At 45.4% G+C, this 17095-nt stretch overlaps 1 protein-coding gene across 3 annotated transcripts in view; it reads left to right on the forward strand.

Annotated features, from left to right (window-relative positions):
- Positions 1 to 10166, forward strand: part of BABAM2 (BRISC and BRCA1 A complex member 2) — a 289298-nt gene extending 279132 nt beyond the window's left edge. For all 3 annotated transcript variants that reach the window (XM_073628773.1, XM_073628771.1, XM_073628772.1), the window contains exon 12: positions 7753 to 10166. In XM_073628773.1, the coding sequence (XP_073484874.1) occupies positions 7753 to 7816 (64 nt within the window). In that variant the 3' untranslated portion in view covers positions 7817 to 10166. The remainder of the gene's footprint in view (positions 1 to 7752) is intronic.
- Positions 10167 to 17095: the final 6929 nt, after the last annotated feature.

Below are 17095 nucleotides of genomic sequence, written 5' to 3' on the forward strand. Positions count from 1 at the left end.
TCGGGGGAAGGGTACAGAAAAAGGTCCCAATGAGCACAGTGGCCTCCATCATGCGTAAATGGAAGAGGTTTGGAACCACCAGGACTCTTCCAAGAGTGGGCCGCCCGGCCAAACTGAGCGATCGGGGGAGAAGGGCCTTAGTCAGGGAGGTGACTAAGAACCCGATGGTCACTCTGACAGAGCTCCAGCGTTTCTCTGTGGAGAGAGGAGAACCTTCCAGAAAAACAACCATCTCTGCAGCACTCCACCAATCAGGCCTGTATGGTAGAGTGGCCAGACGGAAGACACTTCTCAGTAAAAGGCACATGACAGACCACCTGGAGTTTGCCAAAAGGCACCTGAAGGACTCTCAGACCATGAGAAACAAAATTCTTTGGTCTGATGAAGGCTGTGATACTTATGTACATGGGAGGAGCCTGTGATACTTATGTACATGGGAGGAGCCTGTGATACTTATGTACATGGGAGGAGCCTGTGATACTTATGTACATGGGAGGAGCCTGCGATACTTATGTACATGGGAGGAGCCTGCGATACTTATGTACATGGGAGGAGTCTGTGATATTTTTGTACATGGGAGGAGCCTGCGATACTTATGTACATGGGAGGAGCCTGTGACATTTATGTACATGGGAGGAGTCTGTGATACTTGTGTACAAGAGAGGAGCCTGTGATACTTATGTACATGGGAGGAGTCTGTGACACTTATGTACATGGGAGGAGCCTGTGACACTTATGTACATGGGAGGAGCCTGTGACACTTATGTACATGGGAGGAGCCTGTGATACTTATGTACATGGGAGGAGCCTGTGATACTTGTGTACAAGAGAGGAGCCTGTGATACTTATGTACATGGGAGGAGCCTGTGATACTTATGTACATGGGAGGAGCCTGTGATACTTGTGTACAAGAGAGGAGCCTGTGATACTTATGTACATGGGAGGAGCCTGTGACACTTATGTACATGGGAGGAGCCTGTGACACTTATGTACATGGGAGGAGTCTGTGACACTTATGTACATGGGAGAAGTCTGTGATACTTATGTACATGGGAGGAGTCTGTGATACTTATGTACATGGGAGGAGTCTGTGATACTTATGTACATGGGAGGAGCCTGTGATACTTATGTACATGGGAGGAGCCTGTGATACTTATGTACATGGGAGGAGTCTGTGACACTTATGTACATGGGAGGAGCCTGTGATACTTATGTACATGGGAGGAGTCTGTGACACTTATGTACATGGGAGGAGTCTGTGACACTTATGTACATGGGAGGAGTCTGTGACACTTGTGTACATGGGAGGAGTCTGTGACACTTGTGTACATGGGAGGAGTCTGTGACACTTATGTACATGGGAGGAGTCTGTGACACTTATGTACATGGGAGGAGTCTGTGATACTTGTGTACATGGGAGGAGCCTGTGACACTTGTGTACATGGGAGGAGTCTGTGACACTTATGTACATGGGAGGAGTCTGTGACACTTATGTACATGGGAGAAGTCTGTGATACTTATGTACATGGGAGGAGTCTGTGATACTTATGTACATGGGAGGAGCCTGTGATACTTATGTACATGGGAGGAGTCTGTGATACTTATGTACATGGGAGGAGTCTGTGACACTTATGTACATGGGAGGAGCCTGTGATACTTATGTACATGGGAGGAGTCTGTGATACTTATGTACATGGGAGGAGTCTGTGATACTTATGTACATGGGAGGAGTCTGTGACACTTATGTACATGGGAGGAGCCTGTGATACTTATGTACATGGGAGGAGTCTGTGATACTTATGTACATGGGAGGAGTCTGTGACACTTATGTACATGGGAGGAGCCTGTGATACTTATGTACATGGGATTTGCAAAGATTTCAAACAAACGTCTTTTACATTGTCATCATGGGGGATTGTTTGTAGAATTTTGAGGAAAATAATGAATTTAATTCATTTTGGAATAAGGCTGTAACATAACAAAATGTGGAAAGAGTTAAGTGTTGTGAAAACTTCCTGAATGCACTGCCTAGGCATTTCATCACCCAATCTCTGTAGAAGGAGACAATTGGCCAGTCTGTTCTCCCCTGCCAGCAGAGATCATGTGGTCATGTAATGGCTTGTAGTGAGAGCCTAGGGCAGTGTTTCCTTTTGAACAGGAAGCTTTATTTTTTATTTTTTTTATTTTTAAGAATCTGAATTTCATAGAGGAGGATGCCTGGGTGATGTTTTTCAGTTTGCTTCCACTTTATTACCATTTACACAGTTATAAACCTTCTGCATTATGACATCTCATTTATCTGGAGGTAGATTGCTGATAAAAGCAGCAATAAAGTTTGTTTTGTTTTTTGTTTATTTGATACTTCCATAAAAAGTTTGTAGGAGGTTCTTCCTTTATTAAACTCCATAATGTGCACCTGTCATCGTAAACGGCGTGATGTCACTTTCTAATAGTGTGTAAAGAACACTCATTTTATTGGGAATCTGTAAATGGTTTGAGTCATTATTTTTAGATGCTGCAGATTGAAGGTCCTTCTTCATTTAGCTGGAACATTGTAAATACATTGTCACATCCTTCGATCACCAGAGGAACCTGACTTCCTAAAATTTTATTTGTAAATTTACCAAAACTTTTTTTATTTTATTTTGCAGTTCACAGCTTAGGTTAGCCAATCAAAAGAATCACTTAAACCAGCGTTCCTCGACGTTCTTCAGCGTTCCTCAACGCTCTTCAGCATTCTTCCAGCATTCCTCAGCATTCTTCAGTGTTCTTCCAGAGTTTCTCAATGTTCTTCAGCGTTCTTCCAGCGTTTCTCAACGTACTTCAGCGTTCTTAACGTTCTTCAACGTTATTCCAGCGTTTCTCAACCTCTTTTTAGTTGCGACACGCACCCTATGTAAGATTGCAAAATCTAGAGGCTACAGGGTCTTAAATGTATAAAAAAAAATGTTACTTAGTAATGGGTAATCTGAGCCTGAGACGATGCACACATCCAACTTGGTGAAATTAACTTCACATCAGAAGCCCCCCCATTACATCAGAGACCCCCTTTACATCAGAGTCCTCCCATCATATTAGAGGTCCCCATCACATCAGACCTCATTATTTCTAATGGTGGTCCTGTCTCTCCTTTAGAACAGTGGAGGACTGCTGAGGCATGGGGACCCCATGGAACGAAGAGGGTTGGCAGGTCTATACTCTAAGTTGGGGTAAAGTCAGTATTTCTGTACTGCTCATGGCCCAGTGTCTCCCAGATATTGCTAAACATGGTGTGTACAAACAAATTGCAGTCCTCACTATCATCAGGCGTACCCCTAATGACGTCATTTAAGACGAAATGATCGCCGGGACTGATATGTACACACGCTACTGTGCATGCGCGAGCGCGATCTGGCCATTTACAAGGGATTCGGTTGGATTTATACATCTATCTGCCTGCATTCTACTAATCTGATCTAGCTGATCTACTAATGGTTTTTGCCACTACTTCCTGGTCTGTTGAGAGCCTTTGGGTTGACCAATTAAGGACACCTGAGAGAGCACGTTGCCTTCTCTTCAGCGGATGAGAGATCCAGTCAAGCGCTGTATGACCTCCCTGAGTAAGGGGGGTCGCAGGCTTTCTGGTAAGCCTCCATTTTTACTTTGGTGAAGGGTGTCACACAGCTGGGTGTCTGATCATCATTTCAACACAGTTTAGAAATGAACTTTATACATGGACTTTAGTCCCATATCATTTCTTGCAGAGATCTGCACCCTTTTTATATATTGCACTAGTATTAATGTTTGAAATTCATCTCTAGCTGAATTTTAGGTTTTGCACAATTGATGGCACTTATTGCACTTTAATTAGTACATTTTTTGCATATTTCTTTTTTATGTAATATTTTGCTATTGATTTCCTATATTGTTCATACACTATTGATTGCACTGAATGCACTTTAGTGATCTTTGCACCTGTTATATGCATTGTGTTATGTGCTGCAAGTATATTTTTAGCGCTGCACTTCCTATTTGTATATTGTTTGTGTCTGGTATCTGGGTTGTAGTGCATAGTTGCTGTTTTGTTTTCGTTTCTAAGCACGGATACAATTTTTACACTCACTATCATGCTGTAAGGGCCATGTTATATGAGTGATTCTGTCTTTGGCAACAGCTCACCAGCAACAGAGGAATACAATGGATAGTGGTGCAGGTTATAGTATATAGCATGAGCTCTGAGTCCATACAAGAGTCCTTTGAGCTATTAAGCTCTGTGTGAGAAAACAGTCTATGGAGACAGGGCAGCCTTGCAGGGGGAGCCGAAGCACGCTCCAAACATGTAGAGAGAAAAAAAACAGGAAGCAGGCGCCTCTTAGATAAGACTGTAATAATTGATTCGTGCGTGCGGAGTCCAAAGTGAGGCTTGGAGGGCAGCTGGTGGATCACAGGGGAACTCTGGAACACAACATGTGGCGTGATGGCATCATGGACGTAATGGCAACGCGTTTCTGAGCATGTGCACTAGGGGGATGTCCTTAGTGCGCGCTCCTTTCTCAAACTGACCGTAAACGCGTCGCCATTACGTCTGTGACGCTACATGCTGTGTTCCAGAGTTCCCCAGTGATCCACCAGCTGCCCTCCAAGCCTCGCTTTGGACTCCGCTCACACGCTGAAAGACTCCTGCTGGTCAGGACGCCGGCCATACATGGATTCACAGGACATGACCCCTGCTGGAAGCTGTGATGGAGATTGGTGTAACCGGACCCTACTGTGCCTGATTAACGATACTTAAAAGTGAGTGTTTTTAATGCGCTTTGTCTATTAAATGACTACAGTCTTATCTAGAAAGCGCCTGCTTCCTGTTTTTTTTCTCTCACGAGCAACATAATTGCAGCTCACCAGCAACAGAATCTTACCGATCCAGCTAGCTTCCTCGCTAGCTGGATCGGTAAGATGTTACTATCCAGGGAGATTCAGTAGCATTCAAAGCAGGTAAGTGAAAACCTGTCCCAGGTGATTCTGTTGCTGGTAATGTGTCACTATCAGCAGACTTGCCTAGCCCTCTCTCACACCCCGAGTGACAGGTACACTTTGAGGAGATAGAAGGCACAGAGTGAGAGCAGGCTGTAGGTATGAAAACACCTCTTTAGAGGTGTGCTGAGGATTAGAAGCATTACCTGCACCTAATCCTGCTATTACCTTTTGAACATCTCACACTTCTTATTAATGTGACAGTGATCTACATTACCTCAGACTAGCAGGTGTAACGCTTTGTACTGCCCCTCCGGTGTGCCGTCATTCAATGAGGGTGCTGACTGGGGAGCGCCACACACGCCATTTATATCCCTATCTTATTTACTGTATATAGGAAGTATGATGAAAGGTGTATTGCTAAAAACTGGAATTCTACACTATATGGCAGAAGAAGACACCTCACAATTACATCTACCTATGTGGCCATCACCATGTGGACACCCCTTCAAATGATGGAGCTCAAGTGTCTCCAATGAAGGGGCAGAATGACTGATCTCAAGGCTAATCTGCTCACAAAACTGAAAACACATTAAAGAGTTATTCTATATAGATTGCAAACACGAATTAAACTTATAATGTCTGCAATATAGCCAAAAATATGTGCACCCATTCTACAGTATAGAGTTTAGGTGTCTCCAGTGAAGGGTCCTGGTAATACTCCATCATACAAAGACATTTTAGACCATTGTGCTCTTCCAATCTTGAGGTAACAGTTTGGTAAAGACCCTTTTCTGTTCCACCATGACTATGCCCCCCCCCTTGTGCACAGACCAACAAGAGGAAATTAGTGCTGCTCAACCTGCTCTGACCATCATACAGCATAGTGTGATATATTGCTCGGCAATACTTTCTTTATCATACATCACGGGACACAGAGCCATAGTAGTTACCATGTGGGTTATAGGTCACCTTCAGGTGATGGACACTGGCACACCCTAAGACACTGCCTATATAACCCCTCCCACTACTGGGAGTATCTCAGTTTTCTGCCAGTGTCTTAGGTGTTGGTCACGAGTAAAGATGTGCTGTGCTGAGCTCCACTGGAATATTTCTTGCTGGGGCAGGCTATGCAACCGGATCCGTTCAAAGTGTCTCTTCAGGCTGAATTGAACAAGGTGGTTTAGCCCATAGCACTTCTCAGCATTCCAACACAAGGCCTCAATAAGGCCCTTAGGGTTAGGTGCGGAGGTCTAAGCACCAGCTTGTTTTCATCATGGCTTCTCATGGTGGAGGTGGAACTTGCGGTGTGCTGGTGCCAGGTCATGACCCCCAGATTCACCCTGCTCAAAGTGCGGAGACTAACGCATGCAAAATGATAGGAAGCTAACGAGGTACTGGTGAGTCCGAAGCAGTCAGCTTAGTTAGAAGGTCCAAGAAGCAGGCCTTGGGTCAGGACGGGCAGCAGACAAGAAAATCCCAAAGAGAAGAACCAACATTGGTGCATGGGAGAATAGTCCTTGGAGAACAGCAGTCAGGGAGGGGAGTCACAAGTGGGGGAGCTCTGAGGCACACAGAACATTGCTCTGTCAATGGACTCCATCACAAAGTTCCCTAAAATAGGCGCATGTCTATGACATCATTAGCTGCGACATTGGCCACAAAACCCAGAAGCTTTGCAGGACAAGGTAGAGAGGGGGCCTAGCAGTGCAGGAACATGGATGGTAAGTGACCCATTCAAAAGCCAACACTCACCAGCATTGTCCAAAAAGTATCCAGTGGAACATACAGTACAAAAGGTAAAAAGCTCCTGGCCTTGGCCGAAACGACTAAAGCGTTTCAGCAATGGTCAACCTTAATCATAGCCATATTAAGGCTATGGTTAAGGTCAGACATGCCTGAAATCTAACAGGAATTTTGGCCCCTTTTGTACTGTATGTTCCCCATGATACACAAAAGGAGTTTGGTGTGGAGGAACTTAAATGGTCTGCAGACCATCAACCCTACTGAACACCTTTGGAATGGCAATTGTGAGCCAGGTCTTCTTATACAACATCAGTACCTGACCTCACAAATGGGTACAAATTCCCCAAGACACCCAACAAAAAAATTGTGGAAACTTTTCCAGAAGTAGAGTAGAGCAACCTTCATAAATACATGGTATCAGTTTGGTGTGGAGAAACTCGATTGTCCTTCACAGAGCCCTAACCTCAACCCTACTGGAGGAACTTGAGTGTCCTTCACAGAGCCCTGACCTCAACCCTACTGGAGGAACTTGAGTGTCCTTCACAAAGCCTTGACCTCAACCCTACTGAACACCTTTGGGGTGAATTGGAAGGTGGACTGAACAACCAGATCTTCTCATCCAACATCGGTACTTGACCTCACAGATGGGCACAAATCCTACCCAGACACACCCCGAAATCTTGTAGAAAGCCTTCCCTGAAGATTGGAGGATTGTATAGCCACAAGTGGGGTCAATTCTATATTAATGGCCTCGGTTTTGGAAATGGGATGTCCCACAAGCTCACAGAGGTGTCCTCAAACATTTGGTTGTATAGTGTAAGTGATTTAAAGGATCAGTCTACCCATTAGTGATATTTGTGGAGTCTGATGGGGTCCTCACTGGGCTCTTCCCTCCTCTTGTCCAAACACTAGGCTTCTTCTCATTGACTGTTCACTGGTTCTACTCCAGCTTGATGTTTATAATCTGAACGGTTCATATATATTTTTTTGCTAACTTTGGAGCGGGAAATGTTTACTTTAAGCCAAGCTGACAGTCTGATGTTTGTTTTCTTGCAGAGCTTATTACCGAAGTTTTGTTCCTCAGTTCCAAGAAGCTGCCTTTGCCAATGGGAAGCTTTAGAGTGGAATGGAAGAGACGGCCTCACATCACAGGCAACAAATCATCTTGGACTTTTGTCAATGAATTGTTTCAAAGTTTTTATACTTCTTCCTTTGTTGTGCTTACCTGAATATCGCTGCCTGGCACCCCAAAGATAACCCTTCCTGGCAAAACCTTCTTTCTTTACTACCGAAAAAGAAAAACCTCTTTAAGCCCTGGTTCACATTGATGCGAATTGGCATGCGATTTGACATGTCAAATCGCATGCCAAATTGGTGGCAATGGCACACACCGATTTCTAAAAGTAGTTTCTGTGATACTTTTAGCGACTTTGGGGTGCGATTTCTATTGACATCTGTGCAGAAAGCCGCACAGGTATCTCGTCCCCGAAATCAGGTTGAGACATGTGGGAATGAAATCGTGTGAGTTCAGCTGAACTCGCACAATTTCATTCCCGCACTCCATGTGAACCTAGGCTCAAGGATCCATCCAACCTAAAGTGATGTTTTGTAAAAGGCCTGGTGAGCTGAGCCGGCCCCCAAATTATTATATGTCTTGGATGCTCCAAAAGTGAGCTCTCTGTTCTTGTCCACATGGGGGTTTTAGGGGTTCCCTCTCTCCTATGTGAGTTTCCTGTTACATTCTTCATAATACAAAACACATAGAAACCCAACAGGCATGGTAGGAGCCCCTCATCATCGGCATGGTTGGTGTGCAGATCCTGAAACTCTGCACAGGAATGGTGGGAACCCCTCATAATGGGCACAGAAGAGGTACAGACCGGGGAAATTCAGCACGGAGGGCTCACCAATAGAGTTCCCAAGTGATGGAAGAGACTGTCAAGGGGGTTTACCTCTCCACCAAGCACTGAATTATCAGGTTTGGGTGGAGTGACCCTCCTCTTCCCTCCTCTGTCAGCCACCCCCATGGTACATGCTTATCTTACCCCCAAAGGGCATTAAACTGTTTTCTGAGCCTAAAAGCATTTCTCTGAGTGTCATGTACTCTGCCCCCTTCCCTTTCAACAGTTACCCTTGGTTCACACCTATGCATATTTAGTGCGTTTTGCAGAAACGCACTACAGTCCATTTAACATTATTTCCCATGGACCTAGTTCACAACTGTGCGTTTTGAGACTGTGCATTTTTTTTTTGAAAAGGGTAAAGGACAGTTTTTTTTGCCCTCAGTGATTGCATTTGCCCTCAGTGATTGACTTCTGTCATGCTGCAGCCCCCCCCCCCCCCCCCATTGCCCCCGTTTTACTTACCTGAACCCCCACCCCCCACCCCCCCGGGGACAAGCACACCAGCTCTAGCTGGTGTCTCTTGTCCTGATTGGATAGATAGATTGATAGCAGAGCAGCCATTGGCTCCCGCTGCTGTCAATCAAATCCAATGATGTGGGGGGCGGGGCTGAGTCCTGCTTTCTGTGTCAATAGACGCAGTAGCAGGACTCGTCCCGAAGGAGAGCGCTTCTCCGACGGGGCACTCGAGAAGAGGAGGAGCTATTAGCGCTGCTGAGGGACCCTAGAAGAGGACGATCGGGGCCACTCTGTGCAAAACCAACTGCACACTGGAGGTAAGTATGATATGTTTGTTATTTAAAAAAAAAAAAAAAAACCTTTAGTAACCCTTAACATGCGAGTTTGGACACATCAAAGTCACACTGCATGAACAGAACTATCATGTCTTCCTATTAGCCAAAGAAAAAAAAAAAAACAAAATGCATCAAAAACACATCAGAAGCAAGCTTCAACCGCAGCCTGTATCGATGTGAACCAACGCTAACTCCCAATGCAAATCTGGTTTAAAATTTCAGCCGATGTGCAGGGGATGATGGGAAATTATTATAAAGAAGGACATCAGATAATTGCTTGTGGCAGAGCTATTAATATGCTGAGTGGCCTTTGATGATCACGTGCCTCTCAGTCCCTTTCTACAGCAATTCTATCACACTGCCAGAGCCTAAGAGGAAGCGGTCAGGGCGGACATATTAGAATGGCAATTGCTGATTTTGGTTTGGTTTTGGAGGTGCGGGCTTTATGACGGTCATCCTGGTCCTGGCCTCAGTGCTTGGCGGACAATGGCGTTTGTTTTGCCCAAGCCCAGATGTGGAAATGGTAGGATCTTGGTGGCTAATGGCAAACAGGCATGCAGGTTGGCAGTTCCCACGTCACTGGCTGTATCCTCCATCCCGGTGAGTGTATGCCAGCTGTGGGGCTTCAGGTTTTATATCTGCCCTGACAACTTCCTTCTAATCTGCGCCTATCGCTTTAAATTGGGGGGCCGTCGTTCAATGTAAATAAATGCACTTTTTTTTTGATAAATGTATCTTGCAAGTGATGAATAAAACTGAAACAACAACGAGACAATGCTGCTTCTACTACTACATAGTGCTGCAAGGTCCTGCAACGAGGTGTCAGATTCAACTTCTCAGTAGGTTATTCAAAATAAGACAGGGTGCAGTAGCTCTGGTGAGGCTGAATTCTACCAAAAATAGGGGTGGGGTACTCATTGAGTAGAATGTTACCAAAAACAAAGAGGTTTAATCAACAGCAGTGAAATGGATCATTGTACGGGCCGTATCACACTGACAAAAGGAAGTCCTCTTCTATAGATTCCAATTCCATTCCAAGCACCGAGTGGGCTGAGAGACTGAAAATGGCTAGCTTGCATATGAGGGATCTCTGGACATTACATGCGATGCCTGGGTCCAGGACCTGGGCAAGGGTTGGGCAGAAAGCTCATCACCCATGAGACGGGCCTATGAACGTTTCAGGTAATGCCTGGGCCCAGGGCCTGGGCAAGGGTTGGGCAGAAAGCTCAGCACCCCTGTGAGGGGAGGGGTCTATGGACCTTTTAATGCAAAGCCTGGGCAAGGGTTGGCCAAAATGCTCAGCACCCATGTAATGGGGTCTATGGACGTTTCATGCAATGCCTGGGCCCAGGGCCTGTACAAGGGTTGGACAGAAAGCTCAGCATCATGAAACAGGCCTATGAACATTTCATGTAATACCTGGGCCCAGGGCCTGGACAAGGGTTGGGCAGAAACCAGCACCCCTGTGAAGGGAGGGGTCTATGGACCTTTTAATGCAATGCCTGGGCAAGGGTTGGGCAAAATGCTCAGCACCCATGTGAGGGGTATATGGACATCTCACGCAATGCCTGGGCCCAGGGCCTGGACAAGAGCTGGGCAGAAAGCTCAGCACCCATGTGTGGGGTCTATGGACATTACATGCAATGCCTGGACAAAGGGTTGGGCAGAAAGCTCAGCACCCATGTGAGGGGCCTATGGACATTTCATGCAATGGTTGGGTAGGGCCTGGGCACTGGGGGAATGTGGCAGCCCCTCACCACATGCTCCAGATCAGTGGTTGCCAAACAGCAGGCCACAGCTCTGTCTGCTCTAGTAGCTACTACTGTCACACCATGCTCTAGTTTGCCCACTGTCCACCCCATCCACCCACAGCTGTCACAAAAAAACATAATGCATGCACAACTACCTTCTAGCTGCTAGAAAGCAAAAGATTGGCCATGCATGCACAGAACACACTCCATGCCAACTATGGGCAGCGGAAGCAAGAGGGCAGAGAGTGGGTAGAGGGCAGTACACCCTCTGGGTGCTGGATGAGCCTGTCCTAGTACTACCTGCGTCATAGCCCCCTACTCAAAACAGCCCCCTGGGAGAGTGATTGGAACATGAGTGGACCACCACTCCGACAATGCTGTGATTCCAGCCCCAGAACTTGGGAAATGGAAATGGTAGCTTGGTTCATAGAGTTGGACACGTTATAAAAGAATAAAAGTTTATTTACAACTGCAAAATTACACCTCGGAGTGTCCTTCTAGGGCATGACCATTCTAGAGTTACGGCCACAATTGGTATTATATCGTAGAAAACACTTGAAGTCATTGCCCGAGGTGGTGAGCGATCGATGCACTGGCTTGTAGTGTCCTTCTAACAGTCGAGCAAACATGTAGATAAAGGAAAGCCGACAGCTCGATCTTCCGCAATGAATACATTTATTGATCCAGGTGTGGTACAATATAATACAGGGTTTTACGCATTTCGGCATGTAGCCTTAGTCATAGTCAATGAGTGGCTATAACTAAGGCTACACGCAGAAACGCGTAAGCCTGTATTGTATTGTATCACACCTGGATCAATAAATCTAATCATTGGATAAGATCGAGCTGTCGGCTTTCTTTTATCTATAGTTGGTATTATGACTCCAGAAAGGATATTTTTCCCAGATGAACAAGTTTTATATATATTTTTCCTCCTCTGGATTCCCCAATAGAGATGTGCATGACAGAGACATTTGTTTTGTTTCGTCATATTCATTATATTAGAATAATTCGTTTTTGGATTCATTTAGTATATTTGTTATTTTCCAATCAATTTGAAATTCGAAATTTGCATCAGAAGACATCTATATAAATTCTATTTTATTCTAGTCTGTTCCTTTCTATTCTATTCTGTTTTATTCTGCTCTAGTCTATAAAGCAGCCTAAGTAGGAATCATCATCTTATTTCACTTTTATACCTTACTGCAGGGGGTCCCCAACCCCTAGGCCGAGGATCAGTGCCAGTCCGGGGCCTGTTGCTGACCGGGCCACACAGCAGGGGGTGAGCGGTGACCACGGTCCGCACATGGCTAACACAGACCGCGGTCACCGCTCATCTCCTGCCGTGTGGCCACGCCCGTGTGTCCTCTCCCAGCTCCTCCGCCCGCCCGACAATGTCATCCTATCAGCAGGGCAGGGGGCGGGAGGAGCAACAGATCAGAATGGAGAGCTCCTCCCACACCCTGCCCTGCGGATAGGATGGCATGGTCAGTCTGGGTGGAGGAGCTGGAAGGGGACACACGGACAGTTACCAGACTCTGCCCTGCAGGTAGGAGTCCTGAGCCGGGGAAGCAGAGATTGAAGTTAGAAAGGAAAGGAGGGGAGGGGGCAAACTGCAGGGGCACTGTAATGTAAAAGGGGGCTGTGATGTAAGGGGGGCACTGTAATGTAAAGGGGGGCACTGTAATGTAAAGGGGGGCTGTGATGTAAGGGGGGCACTGTAAAATAAAGTGGATTGCACTGTAAAGGGAGCACTGTTACAGTGCTGTCACAGCCTCACTTTATATCACAGTGCCCCCCTTTACATTACAGTGCCCCTTTTACAGAGAAGTCCCCGGTACATTAATGTAAAGGGGGGCCTTGATCTGAAAGGGAACTGAGGACACCGTAGGACTGCTTTTAAGGAGGAAATGTGATGTAAAGGGGGACTGTGGACACTAATATAAAGGGGAACTGTGATATAAAGGGGGAATGTGGACAATGATATAAAGGGGGACTGTGATGTAAAGAGAGACTGTGGACACTGATGTAAAGGGGGACTGTGAACACTGATATAAAGGGGGACTGTGGACACTGATGTAAAGGGGTAACTGTGATGTAAAGGGGGACTGTGGACACTGATGTAAAGGGGGACTGTGAACACTGATATAAAGGGGGACTGTGGACACTGATGTAAAGGGGTAACTGTGATGTAAAGGGGGACTGTGGACACTGATGTAAAGGGGGACTGTGGACACTGATGTAAAGGGGTAACTGTGATATAAAGTGGGACTGTGGACACTGATGTAAAGGGGGACTGTGGACACTGATGTAAAGGGGGACTGTGGACAATGTTGTAAAGGGGGGGACTGTGGACACTGATATAAAGGGAGAACTGTGATGTAAAGGGGCACTGTGGACACTGATATAAAGGGGGAACAATGATGTAAAGGGGGACTATGGACACTGATATAAAGGGGGGACTGTGCCATAAAGGGGGCTTGTGGTGTAAAGGGGGCTGAGGAGAGACTTCATAAATATTCCATCCCCCGACCCGTCCACCAAAACCACCATCCTCCCTCAGCCTGTTGACCCAACCCCCGTTCCGCCTGGTCCCTGGGAAAATTGGCTGCCTTGATACCGGTCCCTGGTGCCAGAAAGGTTGGGGACTGCGGCCTTACTGCATTTATTGCAATATGTTTCCATTTGGAATTCAAATGTTATTTTTGAATTCGTATAATAGCTTTCATTATAATTTATTTCGGATTTCCTGAAATTTGTTACTATTGTTTATTTGCTATTGTGACTCGGAAATTTGGATACATCTGAATAAAGAAAATTTTGTCCGGATTTTGATTTGTAAGGAAACGATTCGCACATCTCTATTACTCCGGGCTGCTGTGGAAGGTGATTTTCTCTGTGGTTGTGAAGAATAATGTATTTTATAATTGAACTCGTAAGGTGAGGTGGGTGTCAGTGACCTCATTTTCCGCTTTCATGGAAATTCATTTGCATTCGTCTCTCTCTGACATCTTCCAAGTACAACCGGAGAACATAGAAAGCAGAGCGCACGGCGGAGGTGACACAGGAAGTTCTCGTATTGTGAAGGCGGATTGAAGACTTTACATATTCCACTGAACTCACAACACGACTTCTCATCTACGTAACTCTCAGGCAGAAAAGAAGATACAGCGAGAAGGGAACCTACACTTTCCCACCGATGAAATCTCTGAAGATTTATTGTAATTGAATTAGTGTAGAGCTCAGTGTACTCATAAAGACCCAGAAAATGTTATACCGGGGGGGGGGGGGGGGAGATTGCACAAAGTTCCCGCTGTGGAAAATTGACATTTAAAAATGGAGCAAATATTTCCACAAAGAGAACCTAATCATTTTCTCGCTTCACTTTCGATGAACTCGGAGAGCAGCCATTGGTTCTGTAAATGTCCATTTTCTGACGTTGTCGTGTTGCAAAAATAAAATCATTCTCTTTTTCATGCAGAATAACCAAGAGGTGAATATTATATTTTCTGTTAGAGTAGATATTAATCCCAAATAAATTACATTTAGTCTGTGCGTTGTCAGAGTTTTAACCCCTTCAATACCAGACACTTTTACCCCCTTCCTGCCCAGGCCAATTTTCAGCGCTGTGACACTTTGAATGACAATTGCGCTGTCATGTAACACTGTACATATGACATTTTTATCAGTTTTTTCACACAAATAGAGCTTTCTTTTGATGTATTTAAGTTTTACATTTTTTGCTAAATAAATGAAAAAAGACCAATAATGTAAAAAAATAAATAAACTTGTTTTTCTTGGTTTCTGTTATTAATCTTTGCAAATTAATAATCTTTCTTCATAAATTTCGGCCAAACTGTATTCTGCTACATTTCTTTGGTGAAAATACTCCAAATCAGTGTATATTATTTAGTCTGTAGGTAAGTTATAGAGACCACAAACTACGGGATATATATCTGACAATCGATCAATCCTGATGTACTGACGGCCGATCTAATTTCTTGAGGCCCAAAAATGCCAGGACAGTACAAATGACCCCTTTTTGGAAGGTAGACAGTCCAAGGTGTTCAGTAAGAGTTTTTTTAAAGTTGTTAAGTTATGTACTGATGTTGGATGAGAAGACCACCATCAAAGTCCCAATTCATCCCAAAGGTGATCAGTAGGGTTAAGGTCAGGGCTCTGTTCAGGACACTCCAGTTCCTCAACACCAAACTGGTCACCCCATGTCTTTATGGAGCTGGCTTTGTACATGGGGGGGGGGGGGCACAGTCATGCTGGAACAGAAAAGGGTTTTCAACAAACTGTTACCAAAAGGTTGGAAAAGTACAATTGACTACAATGTCTTTGTATGATGCAGGATTACCTGGACCCTTCAATGGAGATACCTGAAGTTATTTGGTGGTCAGGTATCCATACAGGTTTGGCCATATAGGTGGGTCTCATAGTCAAGTGTCCAGAAAGGTTTGACTATATAGGTAGGTGTCATAGTCAGGTGTCCCCAAAGGTTTGGCCATATAGGTAGGTGTGAAGGTGAGGTTCCCATAAACCTTTGGCCATATAGCTACAGTAGGTGTGAAGGTCAGGTGTCCACAAATGTTTGGCCATATAGGTAGGTATGATGGTCAGGTGTCCATAAACGTTTGGCTGTATAGGTACTGTAGGTCTGATGGTTGGGTGTCCATAAGGCTTTGGCCATATAAGTAGCTGTAATGGTCAGATGTCCACAAATGGTTGGCTGTATAGGTAGGTGTGATGGTCAGGTGTCCACAAGGGTACATTGGTTGATGTTCTCCCAAGGAACCATTGGGTTAAATGTGAGACTTTGGAGTGAAGGCGGATGGAAATCCAATGTGGGTCGTTAATCTGACAGCTCTACAAGCTCAGAGTGCACTCCGGTACGCACGTATTCTTCTGTGTAATTTATCACTATTGTTTCTTGGCTTTGTGGTGCCTGACATTGTCCTTTACAAGTAAAATGTCTTTGGGCAAAACTGTCCATATTATTAAAATCTTTTCGGGTGCATTGTGAGGAAGATGTGTATACCTTTTAATTAGCTGTGTTTTTAATGTACCATAATCTAGTGTAATGTTACCAATTCAAACACCAACTCGTCACGCCCTGCTCATACAATTATAATGGATCCAATTTAATGTGTCGCTCAGATCCTCCCCTGGCGGCTGGCCTACCATCCTTCTGTCTAAGAAATATCTCAAACGCTTTGCCAATAATGTCTCTCTCCCTCTTCATTTACATTCTGTTTATATGTTTAATTGTAGATGTCCTTAATTGTCCTTGTATAATTTTGTTTTTTTGTCATTGGGAAATTAACACATGTCAGGTCACCTGAGCCCAGGTGACAGATGCACACTGTTGGAGTCAGGAGTGCACCGCTAAGGTAGTGGACCCTACGGCTGACTGCTGCGGATGGAGCTCTGGGTGGTTCAGGAAGGCAGGTCTACTGGAGCACCATCATGGATCCCACTGGCAGCTAGAGCATAAGATTCCCCAGGTCGCAGAGTCCAAGAGCCAGCAGGTGTTCACCAGAGCCTCTAGTGGTGAGGATTTACTGCGCTGCAACTGACTCCAGGTCGCGGCCCCCAGGGTCTCCCAGCTCACGCTCACGGTAGGCTACAGGTGGACAGAGAGGAAGCAGCAGCCCAGGACAACAAGGGATAGTAAGGAGATAAGCCAAAGGTCAGGGCGACGAGCAGATAAGAATAGACAGAGAACACGCCAAAAGGTTAGGGTCACAACCAAGCAGGGATAGTCCAGAACAAGCCAAGATCGGTAAACAGGATCAGACGTAGGACACAGAGCAATGAGCACACAGAAGCCAAATCACACAATATTGGTCAGCCCCGCTGGCTTGCAGTGCACAGGTCAATATAGAGTCCCCTGATAGGGGCTGGGGTGGAGCCATGCTTTGAGGAGAGGTTACTTAAGCAGCCAGGT

The sequence above is a fragment of the Aquarana catesbeiana genome, linkage group LG04 (assembly GCF_042186555.1).
Source record: "Aquarana catesbeiana isolate 2022-GZ linkage group LG04, ASM4218655v1, whole genome shotgun sequence".
Taxonomy (NCBI): domain Eukaryota; kingdom Metazoa; phylum Chordata; class Amphibia; order Anura; family Ranidae; genus Aquarana; species Aquarana catesbeiana.